Source organism: Lutra lutra, chromosome 1, assembly GCF_902655055.1.
Source record: "Lutra lutra chromosome 1, mLutLut1.2, whole genome shotgun sequence".
Taxonomy (NCBI): domain Eukaryota; kingdom Metazoa; phylum Chordata; class Mammalia; order Carnivora; family Mustelidae; genus Lutra; species Lutra lutra.
Window position 1 is genome coordinate 109,500,775 of NC_062278.1, and position 15,645 is coordinate 109,516,419.

The following is a 15,645-nucleotide window of genomic DNA, read 5'->3' on the forward strand; positions in this document are numbered from 1 at the left end:
GCTGTCCAGTCACTGGCTACATTGATCATTAGTGATCTGTGAAGGTGGCCTAAGGGATCAGAGTAATGTACAGCAAATGTGAGTAGACATATTTGTCACATATCTTGGAATATAATGGGTTCTTTGCAGATTTTTCTTCAAATATTTTGGGTTTCATAGTATGGGTTTGGCATTAGAAACGTTCATTGCATTTTTAAAAAGTGATTCTTAGTTACTAAAATGTCCCTTTCATTGATTACTGCATTTGAAAATAATGAAAACTTACTTGAAACACCAAGGAAATGAAGGTAGTTAAAAATTCTCATTTTAAAAGTGAGCCTATATCTTGGCTCCTTTTCCAGTGTTGTGTTAGTAGGTGGTAATCAGTCAGTCCTATGCAGTGAGAACCTGTTGAGCACTTACTATATATTGGACATGGAAGTGGAGAGATCCATAAAACGGCACAATTGTGAGCAGTGGAGGAAGCAGGATTTAAAATATTTGAATGAAACTAATTTCTGTTGGGTTTATAGACTCATCTCAGTAGCTTAAATATGCATTTATCTGCATAATTCTTCAGAATAATGAAGCTATCTATTCAGTGAGGACTCAATTGGTAGACCAGAGTTTCTCCCTGTTTGCTTATTCCCTTCATGTCCAAACTGTATAGTATGATCTCCAAGGGGTTCTAATTCTATTACTTTGATGATTTTAAATAAAAGGTTAGTAGGTAAATAAGGAAACGTGAAAATACTTAAAGAGTATTGTGAGAGGAGCAAAGTCTGGAAAGTTAGACACCCCGGGTTCCATGCTAGGCTCTTCCTTTTAGTAACTGTCTGGCTTTGAGCACATAACCTAAGTTCTCTGAGCTTCCCTGCTTCTATAAAATGGTAATAATACTTTCCCCACAAGCAAGGATTACTGATGTGCTTCAAGGGTCTGGTACCATGTTTGGCTCATAGTGCTCAACAAAGGATAGTGGGATAATTGAAACTGTACTTTAAATGTAAATATTATTATCAAATTATTGTTTCCAGAAGCTGGTAATTGAACTAACATTTTTATAACTATTAGTAAAACTGCTTTGTACTGTAGAGATGAAAAACTTGTTTTAGCCTCAGACTCTTGAAATCTGATTGTGGTTCTATTTAAAATACAACCTCTGGACTTTCTAATTCAGGACATGGAAAGGGAAATCAGTAATGCCCTAGGTCATGGCCCACAGGATGAGGTCCTAAGTAGTGCTTTCAAGCTGCGAATCACTCGAGGTGACATCCAGACCTTGAAGAACTATCACTGGCTCAATGATGAAGTAAGTTGTTTTTTTCCCCCCAATTCTATCATTATGCTTAACCATTTGCCATCTATAACCAGAGCAATTTCTACGTGATTGTAAGGGGTTGGGAAAGCAGCTTTTAGTTTCATTTAAAACAGAAACATCTCAAATGTTAAAACGGTGGTCTGTTCTGATTCTTTGCTGCCTTTGATTGGCCATGTGTCCCTCTTCTGCATCGGTGCTTTGTTTCATCCCCCACTTTATTTACTAGTAGTCTTCAGTGACTTTTTTTTTTTTTTTTACAATTTTATTTATTTGTTTTTAAGTAAGCTCTGTGCCCAGTGTGGGGTTTGAACTCACGAGCCTGAGATCAAGAGTCAGTCACATGCTTTGCTGACTCTGCAGCCAGGCACCTCTTCAGTGACATTTTTATAACCTTGGGTGTAGCTGATGAATAGAAAGAAGCAGCAAGTGATACTTAGTTTAGAGGAATTCTTACAAGAGCCTTTTTATTTTTCCAGTAGTAAAGAGATAGATTGATCACTATGCATACATGTATCTATAAAATGTTTCTTTTTCTTGGAGTGATAACTATAAAAATTTGCCAAACTGTCATCTTGTGTCCTTACATAGTTAGCTAGAACAAGCTCTTAGTTCTTGCATGTATTTTAGCTGGTCCTTTCCCTAACTCCCCAAAGTCCCTGCATTTTACCTTTGCCTTCCTTCCTATTCCCCACCCCAGACTAATGACATATAAACACATTCTTATATAACTAGTGTTTTTATTTTACATTGTAAATGTTATATATTTATTATAGAAAATTTGGGAAGTACAGGAAAAGCAAAAGAAAAATACCATTCAAAAGTGCCACCACTCAAAAATAAACAAAATACTAATATTTGGGTGTATTTTCTTCCAGTTAATATTTTTTATATATAGTAAAATTTATAAATAGTAAAATTCAATTCTAGTTAGTATTTCTGTGTATTTTTTTCATGTGATGAAGTTATGTACACCTTTTCATTATTGAAGACTTTCTCCTTGAGTTCCTTGGCTCTTTTCCTCACATGCTTCAAAAGTACAATTTTACTCCTTAAGCCCTCCCATTTTGCATTCATTCTTTTTTTTCCTTATTCTGCTGTAAACAGTCCTTCATCCCCATCTCTAGTACCTTTCTTTCCTGGAGCTTCTTACTTTCTAATTCATCCTAATTTAATTAGGTAGAAATTTAGTTTTGGTAATGTACTCGCCATGTTCTGATGCTTATTCCCTTGGTATTACAGGTCATTAATTTTTACATGAATCTTCTGGTGGAAAGAAACAAAAAGCAAGGGTATCCAGCACTTCATGCATTCAGTACTTTTTTCTATCCCAAATTAAAATCTGGTGGTTACCAGGCAGTGAAAAGATGGACCAAAGGGGTCAATCTCTTTGAACAGGAACTTATTCTGGTGCCTATTCATCGGAAGGTACATTGGAGCCTGGTGGTGAGTTGAGAGGGTTAATTGTTGGAGTCTGTATAATGGCTGTTTTCTTGAATAAGGAAGGCTACCCTTTTCTGTCCAATTAAAAATCCGTTAGTATATATAAAGGCATACCTTATAGAGTCCCTTCTTGGTTCTTGAGTTGAACAACTTAGAAAGCTATATGGCAATTAACTGAATTTAAATTTAAAGAATAGTGCGGGGGCACCTGGGTGGCTCAGTGGTTAAAGCCTCTGCCTTCGTCTCGGGTCATGGTCCTGGGGTCCTGGGATTGAGCCCCGCATCGGGCTTTCTGCTCAGCAGGGAGCCTGCTTCCTCTTCTCTCTCTGCCTACTTGTGATCTCTGTCTGTCAAATAAATAAATAAATAATCTAAAAAAAAAAAAGAATAGTGTGAAAAAAATATAAAAAATTAAATTATAATCTCACACACACAAAGCTAGATGGCATACAGGAAAACAGCAAAGAGTTTTAGTACACATATGAGTTCTTTATTTGATTTCTTTAGTTTTGTTTACAAGATGGTACCATTTTATTATAGAAAAGTAAAGGTATAAAGAAAAAAAAACAAGAACAAAAAAATCTCATCACTTTGAGAAGATGACTAATGTTTTGTTGGTTAAGTTTCTAGGCTTTTCCCTGGGACTGGAAGTATATAATTTTATAGAATGAAGCTCATATCTCATGATATGATACTTTATTAAAAAATGTGTCTTAGAGGGGCGCCTGGGTGGCTCAGTGGGTTAAAGCCTCTGACTTCGGCTCAGGTCATGATCCCGGGGTTCTGGGATCGAGCCCCGCATCGGGCTCTCTGCTCAGCGGGGAGCCTGCTTCCTCCTCTCTCTCTGCCTGCCTTTCTGCCTACTTGTGATCTCTGTCAAATAAATAAATAAAATCTTTAAAAAAAATAAAATTAAAAAAATGTGTCTTAGAAATATATTTATGTTGGTACTTGTATTGACTTTTTAAAAGGTGCTCTTCCTTTTAGAAATAAAATTCTGTTTTGGTTAATTAAGATGTTTCTGGATGTTATATTTTTCCGTTACAGGTGATAGACCTAAGAAAAAGGTGTCTTAAATATCTGGATTCTATGGGACAAAAGGGCCACAGGATCTGTGAGATTCTCCTGTAAGTAAAGGCTGAACAGCTTTACTGTTGTGTCATTATGCCCTTGTTAGGTGATCTATCTTCTGTTTAATCCAGGGAGGCTCTGGTGGCTGGTAGTATAATGTTGAGCGAAGGTTATTCTCCCAGTTGTTCAGGAATTGACTTGAATTCATCTTCTGGTCAAAAAACCCCCCTAATATCTGATCTTAACTGAGAATTTTTATTTAGTAGCATCATTGGAAATAAGTTTGTCATGCATTGTAATGTAAAATATGTCTTACTAGACTCCTGTGATTTGAATTAGGGTTCTTTGGGATTGACACATTATTCTGAATGTTCTGAAGAGCTGTTAACTAGGGTCTTATTCCTCGAATTCTTAAACCTGCTCATGTCTCTGCTTTCCATGATAGTTGGGTTCATCTCAGAACCAAGAGACAATGTTTAAGTTAAAGCTTATGGTTTGTAGGCAACTGTTTCGAATAGTAATTGCTAGAAACCTGCCTTCAAAGCATAGCCACTATTAAGCTGTGTAAAGTGGTGACATGAATTTCACATTGAGGAAGCAGTTCAGTAAGAGCAGTCTGTTTTGAACCCCTTCTGCTCGCTGGAAGCAAAAGGGGGTTCTCGTTTTTAATTTTAGTAAGGATACTTGAATAAGTTTATAAGGGTACTTTTTAGTAAGGAACCTCTTAAGTGAATGACAAGAATATTTGTTTTTAATAACAATTAGTTCAGTTCTCTCTTTTTCAGTATTGTCTTAGTGTAAAAGATACTTTTTATTTACTATTTGAATAGAAAGTTTAAAGAGAAGAAAGTTTAAAAAATTATACAATACACTGAATTGTTATTTCCTTCTAGTCTTTTCTGTTTAAGATGTATATAAAATGCACACATATATACATGTGCACAGACACATACATATTATCACATATATAGACATGTTCTCGCTGAAATCATACAGCAGAGTTTTGTTTCCTGATTATAACAGAATACAAAAAAATCATACTTCTTTCACCCCTCACTCTTTGCTTTTTCTTTCTCCCTCTCCCTTCTGTGGGTATCTGAGGCCCATTCCCTTTCCTGATGCTCCTAGTTTAGCTTTTTTTTTTTTTTAACCTGTTTTTCCATTATTACCTCCCCCCTCAGAGAAAAATGGAATTTAATTTCTCCATGACAAGAGAAAATAGTGCTAAGGAATAAGACTTTCTGTCTGTTGGGTTTAGAGGGCTACAAACCTTTGAAATATCCAAGATTGATGCCTCCCAAGAGCCAGTTTCTACCTCCACCCGCTCGGGGGCGGGATTTCTCCCACTGAGAGTGCAGTCCAGGCACCGGTTGCCTTTACAGGAAGGTTAGGGTGAGAAGAGAGATGCCTGGCTTACATTTGATAACCCTCTGAAGATCTGGATAAACTATACTTAAGTATATATCTCTATCTCCTAGGAACAAGGAAGTTCTCTTACGTAATCACAGTGTCATTATCACACTTAAGAAAATTAGCCGTCAGAGGCACCTGGGTGGCTCAGTCAGTTGAACATGTGACTCTTGCTTTTGGCTAAGGTCATGATCTCAGGGTGGTGGGATTTAGTGCTTAGCCGTGTTGGGCTCTGCGCTTAGTGGGGAGTCTGCTAGAGATTCTTTCTCCCTCTCCCTGTCTCTCAAATAAATTATTTAATCTTAAAAAAGGAATATTAGCAGTCTTTGTAATTTTTGGCTCATGTTCTGATTTCCTCAGGTATGTTTTATAGTTTTTTCCCTAATCCAGGAAGCCGGTCAGAGTTCACACATGGATGTAATATCTCTTTAGTCTAATTTAGAATAGTCATCCTTTTTTCGCTTTTCATGGCAAAGGCTTTTTTTGTGGGGGGGGATTCTAGGCCAGTTGTCTTATTTTATACTCACTTTAATTTTTAATTGAAGTGTAGTTGACACATAATGATATACTAGTTTTGGGTATGTAATTTAGTAATTTGACAACTCTAGTTATGCTGTGCTCACAAGTATAGCTACTTTCTGTTTTAGATCTTTTCTTATTTTAACTTCTGGTTTAGTTAACATACAGCGTTATATTAGGTTCAGGTGTACAATGTAGTCAATACAGTGATTCAGCCATTACAGAGCATTGTATGTAATCAGTGCACATCACAGTAAGTGTCTTCTTAATCCCCTTTACCTGTTTCACCCATCGCCCCACATTTTATATCCATTTTTAAGTGAGAAAAAGCAAGTAGTGCAATAAAGTACTTTTTATTTTATTTTATTTTTAAGATTTATTTATTTATTTGACAGATAGAGATCACAAGTAGATGGAGAGGCAGGCAAAGAGAGAGAGGAGGAAGCAGGCTCCCTGCTGAGCAGAGAAGCCGATGTGGGGCTTGATCCCAGGACCCTGAGATCATGACCTGAGCCGAAGGCAGAGGCTTCAACCCACTGAGCCACCCAGGCGCCCCTTGAAGTACTTTTTAAAATAAAGTTTATGTTTTTAAATTGTGAGGAGTGGAGAACTAGAAGAATACGTAGCGAACTTATTAGTAATTACTGCTGGATGGCTATTAAGAAAAGCTATTGCCTTTTACATTTTATAGGTTTTAATTTTCTAAAGCATGTACTTTTTAAAAAAATATTTATTAGAGAGAGAGAGAGAGATCACATGTAGGCAGAGAGGCAGGCAGAGAGAGGGGGAACTGGGCTCCCTCCCCAGCAGAGAGCCCAATGTGGGGCTCGATCCCAGGACCCTGAGATCATGACCTGAGCTGAAGAAAGAGTCTTAACCCACTGAGCCACCCAGGCGCCTCAGCATGTACATTTTTTGTAAGCAGGAAAAATATTAAGAACCAAAGCAATCACATTTTTAAAAAAGCTAGTGAAGATGGATTGGAGAATAGCCCGTCTGTAATCATAATGGTAAGTCTCCGCAAGGATTCATCAATATATTCCTTCTTTGTTGTTTTTTTAGTCAGTATTTACAGGATGAAAGTAAGACCAAAAGGAATATTGATCTGAATCTTTTAGAGTGGACCCACTACAGCATGAAGCCACATGTAAGTGATGATCATTTGTATTTGAAGTGCTTTGTTGTATTTACTGACTGGCGTATTGTGTGGACTTTGCTTCCTCCCTCCCCTCTCTCACTCATAACCCTTAGGCATGCATTCTCTTGAAGTATATGTCTTAATTATCTACTTCTAAATCTTTAGAAATTCATTTCACCAAGATATCTGCTTCTTAGCCTATATTTCTTGTTTAAATATGCTGGGGCACCTGGGTGGCTCAGTTGCTTAAGCATCCGACTCTCTCTCTTTTTTTAAGATCTTTACTGAGGTGCAGTTGACATAAGAAAAGTGCATTGGGCAAGTTTTCACATAGGTATATACATGTGAAACCATCATCACATTCATGATAATGAAGATGCCCATCACCCCAAGAGCTTCCTTATGGCCCTTGGGAACCCTTCCCTCCAGTTCCTCCCTGGCCCTGGCCCATGCCCGTGCCGCACAACTCATCTGCTTCCTGCCAATTGAACGTGCTGTTGCTGTCCACTATTTTAGATTGTCTGTTGGAAAGGCCTATAATTCACACACCATTATCACTGGCTATGAACAATGGTTGTTTGCATTTACCGAATTCTTTTACCAGTTTATTGGCTCTGGGTTCATTCTTGCATTTCCGACTTTTCTTGGGAGATCATTTTTTGGAAACATATCCTTTAAAAATTCTTGTAGCCAGTGTCTGTTGGTAGTAAATGTTCTTAGTCTGTGAAAATCTGAAAATGTGTCTACTTCACCTGCATGCAGGAAAGATGTTTCTCTAGGTTGTCAGTGTATCTTCACTAACAACTCTGAAGGTGAGTCCACTGTGTTCTGGTTTCCTTGTTGCTACTGAGACATCTGATGTATAGCTCCCGTTCCTGTGCAGACAATTTGTCCTTTCTTTTTGGACTCTCTTAAGCATCCAACTCTTGATTTCGGCTCAGGTCATGATCTCAGGGTTGTGAGAACCATCCTGTATTGAGCTCCACAGTCACAGGGAGTCTGCTTGAGGTTCTCTGTCCCTCTCCTTCTGCCCCTCCTCCTGTATGCATGCATGCTCTCTCTGTCTCTCAAATCTTAAAAAAAAAAAAAAAATTGTGGGACACCTAGGTGGCTCAGTCAGTTACGTGTCTGCCTTTGACTCTGGTTAGGATACCAGAGCTTCTGGGATTGAGCCCCCATATTGTGTGTGTGGGGGGGGGGGGGGTCCATGCTCAGCGGGGAGCCTGCTTCTCCTTCTCCCTCTGCCACTTCCCTGGTTTCTCTCTTTCAGGTAAATAAGAGAACATCTTTAAAAAACAAATTGTAAATAATAACTCTATGCTAGGATGTAGCGTTTTCATTAGCAGAAAAGCTAATAAACTGAGGTCAGCTATTTTTCTTGGTTGGTGCTAATGATTTAAAATTCTTGTTACTTACTGGGAATTTTGCTTATTTAGGTCTTAAAGGTCCCATGCCACAGGTCCTCAAGACTCAAGTACGCTTTTAGTGAATATGCATTGTATTATATTTGCCAGATTTGAATCTCATTCAGGTTTTGAGAATACGTACATTTTTGAGTCCTAATGGCTTCTTGTAAAAGTAGGCTGCATGAATTCAGTTTTAACCCTCACCTGTGTATAATGGCTCCCCTACCTTTACTCAAAGGATTTTCCTTCCTAGGATGAATAATTAGAAGGTTAAGCTTTGAAATTTCCTGAGGAAAGCACGGATAGAAGGTGTCTGTTAGGATGAATACCATGTTTTGGGATGGGGAATGTAATATAGAAAACAGATTCTCTTCCTTTGTACGTCGGAGTCTGTAGTTCTGTCCACTCTGTGGGAGATGCTATGCTCAGGAGAAAAGCATGAGCTCCCTCCCATATGTGGGGCTGTTGTGCATGTTCAAACGATCCTTTCTTTGTTTCCATACATCTGTATGTAATACATCTGTATTTCTTTGAATAAAAATTGAGCTTTTGTCATCTAGAACATTTTCCAGCAGGGGATTCAGACTTTTGTTCTTACTGTCTCGTGCTTCTTAGAGCTGACAACCAAAATGTGGGGCTGGCCAAGATTCGGGCAGCAGAGGCCCAGAGTGCATGACTTTAGCTCACGTGGATTGGTTTATGATGCCTTCAGCACTGCTTGTAGTGAGCTCTGCTCTTGCCTCAGTACAGAATTGAGCCATCAAAACGAGATCCTGATTAAAGCCTATTAAGAGGCATTTTTTCTTTTCCCTGCTCGTAGCTATAGGGGTCAAAAGTTGTGCTCTTATTTTCCTGTGCAGAGAAGAGGAGTTAAACCCTGCAGTATTGAAGTAGGTTAGTTTTATTGTAAGCCTGTTTCTGATTGAGCCATATTTAGCCCTTTTCAGAATTTATAAAGTGCTTCTGAAACCATGCTGACTAGAATTCCTGCTCCTAGTAATAAACCTTCAGTTTGGTTTCTTAGTATGAGAGCCAAGAGATGGTCGTCTCACTTTGCTTTTCTTTTTCTTTCTGAAAAATATTTTCTGTGGGGGTCATGAATTCCATGTCATGGTGGGGGTTTTTATACCACATGAAGATGGTTTGTGTAGTACCTTTAACATTTCTTTATAATATTGTTTATCTGCTGTAATATTTATGAGAAGTCAAAGGATTTTGTGTGTGATGACATTTTATCCCTTTCTCCCTGCCCGCCCCCCCCCCCTTTTTGTAATTTTAGGAGATTCCTCAACAGTTGAATGGGAGTGATTGTGGAATGTTTACTTGTAAATATGCAGATTATATCTCTAGGGACAAACCTATCACATTTACTCAGGTGAGTGACGCCCCCTCCTCACCCAGACTTGTTAGGGAACAAGCTCACCTCTGAGCTCGTTCCCAGTGCCTGGTGCACAGTGAGGTTAACAATGGCAGTCGTGCCACTGTTATCACTGTTGTCACCTTCTGGGTGGCCCCTCTCCTACTGGGGTCAGTGTTTGTCACTGCATCTACGATTAGGTTGCTCTTCCTCTTTGGTGGCCAGTGAGGCAAATTGCTATCTCTGAACTCCAGTGTTCACTAGCTCCTGAGTGTAACTGATATTTTTGGCCAAAGGAGGGGGCAAGTAAGAGTGTGTGACACCCGGGGAAATAAAGCCTTGTGAGAAGTTAAGCTGTGGGTCTGAACTAGAACTACAAATGCTGCCTTTCCCTTCCATGCTGGTTACTTAGGGTTCTCCATGGCTCTGTATTTGAGTGGGAATTTGAGTGTGTTGGGAACTCTTGAGAATTTGTAATAGTGGATTCTCAACCTTTTTATAACTGAGGACCAACCCCCTTTAAAATATATTTTTCTTAACAGATCTCATTTGGATAAATGTCTACCAAACTACTTACTAAGTAGGACTAATGGCCCTATTCCAAGCTGGTGAGCAATAGGATAACTAGGGCTCCTATGCTGAATTAATACAATTATAGTAAAAAATAAGGCACTTTTTATTGGTTAGTTTTAGCAGTTTTACTAAGAATAAATGTGTGATTTTTTTTTAAACTCCATGTTTTGAGCTATTTAAAATAACTTACACATCCATGTGTTAAGACTTTTTAGGCCCCTCCAGTAGGAAATCACTAGTTCATAGTAAAGTGGTATATCCGTCTTATGATGAGACACCAGGAGTACCTTAAAGGTATGAACTTCTGATGTCATCAAAAAGAGGACTAGTTGAGTTACAGGTAATTTTGGTTTTGTCTTGTGTGTTGCTGCTGCTTTGAAAATTGGCTCATATAGTGATTATCATAAAGCAGAATAATAGATCGCACAAAGCCATGTCATTCTTTGATGCTTCTAAATAACAAGGAGTTACTTGCTCTCTGAACCTACTGACATGAGATTTGAAGGGCAAAAGTGGCCGTTTGAAGAGAACTGGCAATGTACAACATGTGGTAAAACAAATTTTTGAATTTTTATTCGTTTAAATAAAGTTCATGTTTTCTCAAAAAAGCAAAATATGTTCATTTTAGAATGTTCTGTAAGTATCTGTAAGAAAAGTTTCGTATTATGCTACCACTTGGGTGTTTCCATTTTGGTTTACGTCTTTGTTATGAAGTAGTTGTGGGATTCTGTTGTATAATTCTGCAACCTGCTTTGATTTTCCTTAACATGTAAAAATGTTTCTGAGACATACAATATAATAATAACAGTATAACCTCCTTATTTATGGCTTTGTAAGTCTGAACCATGACACGAAAGAGTCAAGGCTTCTGTAAAGGACATGGTTTCTTCCATGGTTACACCACAAGGTTGTTGACAGGGGCGCATTACTGTGTAGTGTGTGATACGTTGTTTGTGGTCTGTCTGCAGCACCAGATGCCTCTCTTCCGGAAGAAGATGGTGTGGGAAATCCTTCATCAGCAGTTGCTGTGAGAATGCCCCGCCCAGTCCCTCGAGCTGCTGGTGGTTCTGTCACGGAGGACGGATGTTTCCATATACCTCATGCATCGTGGGTTCAGAAGTCCCTGCATCACCTCTGTTGTCTCACAGGTACTGAGCTGTCGGGCGTGCGCGCCGGCCTCTCCCGCACCCTGGTCCTGACGTGCTGTGTGGAGGTTCTGCCTGCAACCCCATGTGTGAGCCTGTGCCTGCTCAGAGCCTGGACTGTTCAACCCACACAAGAACAAACGCTAATTAATAACTTTTTTTTTATGATTTCTTTTCCCCTGTGAATGTGGGAAATGCAGGATTTATTCTATGATTTGTCTTTTGTGTGTTTGTTCACGTGTGTTCATTCGCTCACTCATTAGCAGACATAATGGGCTGTGGCTATGTGCTGCTGCTCTTTCAGTTAACTCTGAATTACCTGAACTATTTATTTTTGAAAGGAGTGTTAATCAAGCTCCACTCCCAGCTGAAGATCAGGAGGGCAATCAGGGAGGTGGGGAGGAAGGAAGTGTTAATGAACTTCTCTAAGGCTGGAGCAGAGACTGCCAGCTCGAAGCTGGAGATCTTCGTATGTTGGAGGCTTGACGATGCCGGAAGAAGCGCTGTGGCTGAGGGCTTCGGCCGCCTTCCAGAGCACGCCTGACACGACAGCACTGGTGTGGGGGCATGGAAAAGTGGAACTGTGGCTCTCCACGCGTCTTCAGAAGAGTGTTGTGGTCATCCTAAAGAGACCGTGCTTTCTGGAAATGAGGTGACTTGGCTACTCTTGAAACTGGATTTGAAGTAACTGTAAACCTGAAATCTTCATTTTCATCCTAGATCTGGTTGAGTATAAACCTCAGAATTGTAAGGGCTGGCCTGGGCCGTTGATTTCAAAAGATACTATTCACTGTAAAAGCTATTTTTCCTCAAAGTTTTTTTTTTCTATATATAAAGCCGAAATTAAGTTTTGTACTCATTAGGATTTACATTCCCCTCCCCCCATTCCATCCCCACTGAAATTTGGAAGAAAATTTAGTACTTGGCTCTGAGGCTGCCAGTTATACAATAATCTATTTTGCATATGAAAGTTTGTATTTAACTCTTTTGTTCATTAAAAACTTTACAGTGGTTACGCATTTTTAATTTCAGAAAGTTTAGAGTTGGTCAGAACATATTTTGCAAGATCTAGTGCCTAGTGTTGCTTTTCCGATGTAATAAAGGTTGTCTGGCAGAACCTGAAAAGTATATGCTGAAATGATTTCTAATCCTTTCCGTACCTAAACCTCCCAAACTTGTCCTGGTGCGCAAAAGCAAGGCGGTAAAACCAGAAAAGTCGGGCATGTGTTCGCCATGAGTCAACGTGTCTGTCACCTGGAGGGCATGGCCGCTGGTCCCAGGGGCATGGTATTGTAGCCAGTTTTCCCCAGAGATGTGTCAGAGTCTTGGTATGGGATCTGGGGCTGGGCAGAAAGTGTTGTGCCTGCTTGATATAGGTACTCCGGAGAGCCCGCGCTGGATGCTGATTAAAAGGGTGAGCTGGCTCTGCTGAGTCTCCCTCAAGCTTAGGCTGCACAGAGCCTTTTCTGGAGGCTACTGGAGCTGTGTCAGTGAGTGCTGGGATCGAGCAGCTGGTTAAGCCAAAAGCCAGAGGTTTACTAGGTCAGCATTATACTAGAAACCTGGTCCCCACTTGGCTCTTGGAGGCTTCCCCTGAGAATTTAGTATCTCGGTTAAGATTTGTTCCACGTGCGGTAAATCCCGAGGAATGGCGGTTTGTATTCTGCCCCAGTGAGTGACGCTGGGGTTTCGTTCATGTTAACACCAGTTTTTGAGGGGCTGCTCCAGGCAGCTTTCGCTGAGCTGCCCACTACTGTGTACTCTTCAGGACAGCCCTTAATCATCTCCCAGGACATAACGAAATTGGTGAGAGCAGAGCGTGAAGCTAGAGGGTGGCATCCTAGTTTACCCTGAGTTCCTGAATAGTTGCCACAGGCCGTGCTTCTCTAGACACTGATGTGTCTCTCTCAGTGCAGAGAAACTTGTCGGTAATAGAATTTTTACAAGACCAGTGCTCTAACCCCTGAGCTATAGGGCCTCGCAGTAATAGAATTTTTATATTTAAACAGCTTATGAGAAAAGCAGTCAGGTGATAAAATCAACAGCTGATCCTACCAGTAGCCAATTATCAACATTAAAGCCAGTGGTAGATACATACTTTTTTTAAATTGCAGGAGTTTGGGGATCTGAAAAAAAGGTTGAGTGGACCATTGTTCTTTTTTAGTAGGCAGTCTCTCCTAAAGATTGATAAAGATGAAAAAAAACCACAAAAACAATTGGTAAGCAAGTATCTTTCTCATGTTTGACCTTATACCAGAGCTGGTATGTGGTGGGAGGGACATAGACCTGGGGCATTTGGAAGATGTTCTGGAGAGCCCTATATTCTACCTCAGTTGCCAAAGACTATTAGAACTTCTGATCTGTTCTCCTCTGAAATCCTAAGCACAACTTGAGGAATGCCACGTTGAGTGGTGGCTGTTTGCCTGCACTGTAAGGAGTTGGTTGGTGCTGGGAGAATGTGTCCTTGGAGAGCTATTGAACCTCAAATACAAATAAATCAAGGTTGAGAAATTTAAGTCTGTAATAACTTTAGTATTATAGTTAAGCTACATAGTTTAAATTGGCTTTTGTGAACTAATTGGGAACCTGATCTCTTGTTTCTTTGAGCAAAAATTCTTTTAAGCACCCAATATTCAAACAGACTTTTGGTATTGTTTCTAAGTTAGAGATCTAGCTGGCTGTATTGCTTTGATAACTTCTTTTCCTTCTAATTTACCTAATTTATAAAATGAAGAGTTTGGGTGTATTGAAATAGGTGTTGATTTAATCTATTTATCAATAGATAAATAAATAGTATTGATTTTATCAAATCAGCAGGTGTTGATTTTTATCTTATTTACCAATAAATTCATGTATTTAATTCAGTGGCTTTCAAATTTTTTTGATTGCAAATTTTTTGTATTTTTTATTGTGACCACCACACACATATATATATAATATGATTTTATGTGGACACAAAAGTTTCACAAAAACACTACTTATCCTTGCTAAAACTCCGATAGTGTCATTTCTTTTTTTATAAAAGTGTAGGTTTTGACCACCGAGCTGATTTCTCAACGCACTAATGGATAGAAATCCACTTTAAAAAGCTCAGCTCCAAGGGACGCCTGGGTGGCTCAGTTGGTTGGGCAGCTGCCTTCGGCTCGGGTCATGATCCCAGCGTCCTGGGATCGAGTCCCGCATCGGGCTCCTTGCTCAGCAGGGAGCCTGCTTCTCCCTCTGCCTCTGCCTGCCACTCTGTCTGCCTGTGCTCGCTCTCTCTCCCTCTCTCTCTCTGACAAATAAATAAATAAAATCTTAAAAAAAAAAAAAAAAAAAAGCTCAGCTCCAAATCACCTGACAGCAGGATGCAAATTATGTTTAAAACTATAAAGCTGGAGACCACAAAACTATGGTCAATGTGGGACTCTTCTGAGATGAATTAGTCTCAGTCTAGGAAAATGGGCCAGAAGCTTTCAGACCCTCAGTGGAAATATGTAAATAGTCCTTGTTCTTCAGGTTTGTGCTCTGGCATTTCTAAACTATATTAAGTACAAGTCCTATTACTTCTATGTAGGGCGTGAAAGAATGGTCCATGAATGTGTGTGTTCCGTGGCTTTTCCTCCTGGGACGCACAGCACACATTAGAACAGATTAATGTTGGAACCTCACGTTTCTGAACTCTTGGACATGGAACCCTCCTTTGTGTGTCACTTGTGGAATTGTATGGAACACACTTTGGAAAGTGCCAGAAGTAACACCAAGTGCAGAAGAACGTACCTCAAAAATACACTGGGGAAGCGCTGCCTCCACCGGCCTCTAGCACGCAAGCTGCCTCCTGAGGGCCATGTGACCATCCAGTCTGGAGTCACGCCTCCGATTTTCTTTCATTGTATCCATAATAGGTTCTCGTAGTAGAAAAGTAAAATGCTGATAAATGGTAAAGAATGAGAATTTGCAAACTCCCCATTCAGAGTTAATAACTGAACATTAACATTTTGGTATATATTCTGGCCTTTGGTATATGCCCCTTCTTATATATATAAGTAAGTGTGAATTGTACATGTTCACACATGTATCTTTTTTGTTATTAACAAATATAGAATCATACTACATATATATGGCTATATAACCCCCTTTCTACTTAGTTTATCTCGAACGTATCTTCATGTCAGTAAATACATTTAGTGTTGCATAGTATTCCAGAATATGGCTATAACATAATTTATTATATTTAGTATTGTTGCACATACCATCTTGCACCATGTTTGGGTCATTCTCTTAGGAGAAATTCTCAAAATTCCCGA

The 15,645-nt window shown here is 39.5% G+C and overlaps 1 protein-coding gene across 5 annotated transcripts in view; it reads left to right on the top strand.

Moving 5' to 3' along the window:
- SENP2 (SUMO specific peptidase 2) overlaps positions 1 to 12,487 on the top strand; it is a 34,279-nt gene extending 21,792 nt beyond the window's left edge. For 4 of the 5 annotated variants that reach the window (XM_047732166.1, XM_047732147.1, XM_047732181.1 and 1 more), the window contains 6 exons: positions 1,160 to 1,291; positions 2,540 to 2,743; positions 3,788 to 3,867; positions 6,803 to 6,887; positions 9,564 to 9,659; positions 11,183 to 12,487. In XM_047732166.1, coding sequence (XP_047588122.1) covers positions 1,160 to 1,291; positions 2,540 to 2,743; positions 3,788 to 3,867; positions 6,803 to 6,887; positions 9,564 to 9,659; positions 11,183 to 11,245 — 660 coding nt within the window. In that variant the 3' untranslated portion in view covers positions 11,246 to 12,487. Of the gene's footprint in view, positions 1 to 1,159; positions 1,292 to 2,539; positions 2,744 to 3,787; positions 3,868 to 6,802; positions 6,888 to 9,563; positions 9,660 to 10,183; positions 10,222 to 11,182 lie in introns of all 5 variants that reach the window. The other variant, XM_047732157.1, reaches the window with a different exon arrangement.
- The last annotated feature ends 3,158 nt before the right edge of the window (positions 12,488 to 15,645 follow it).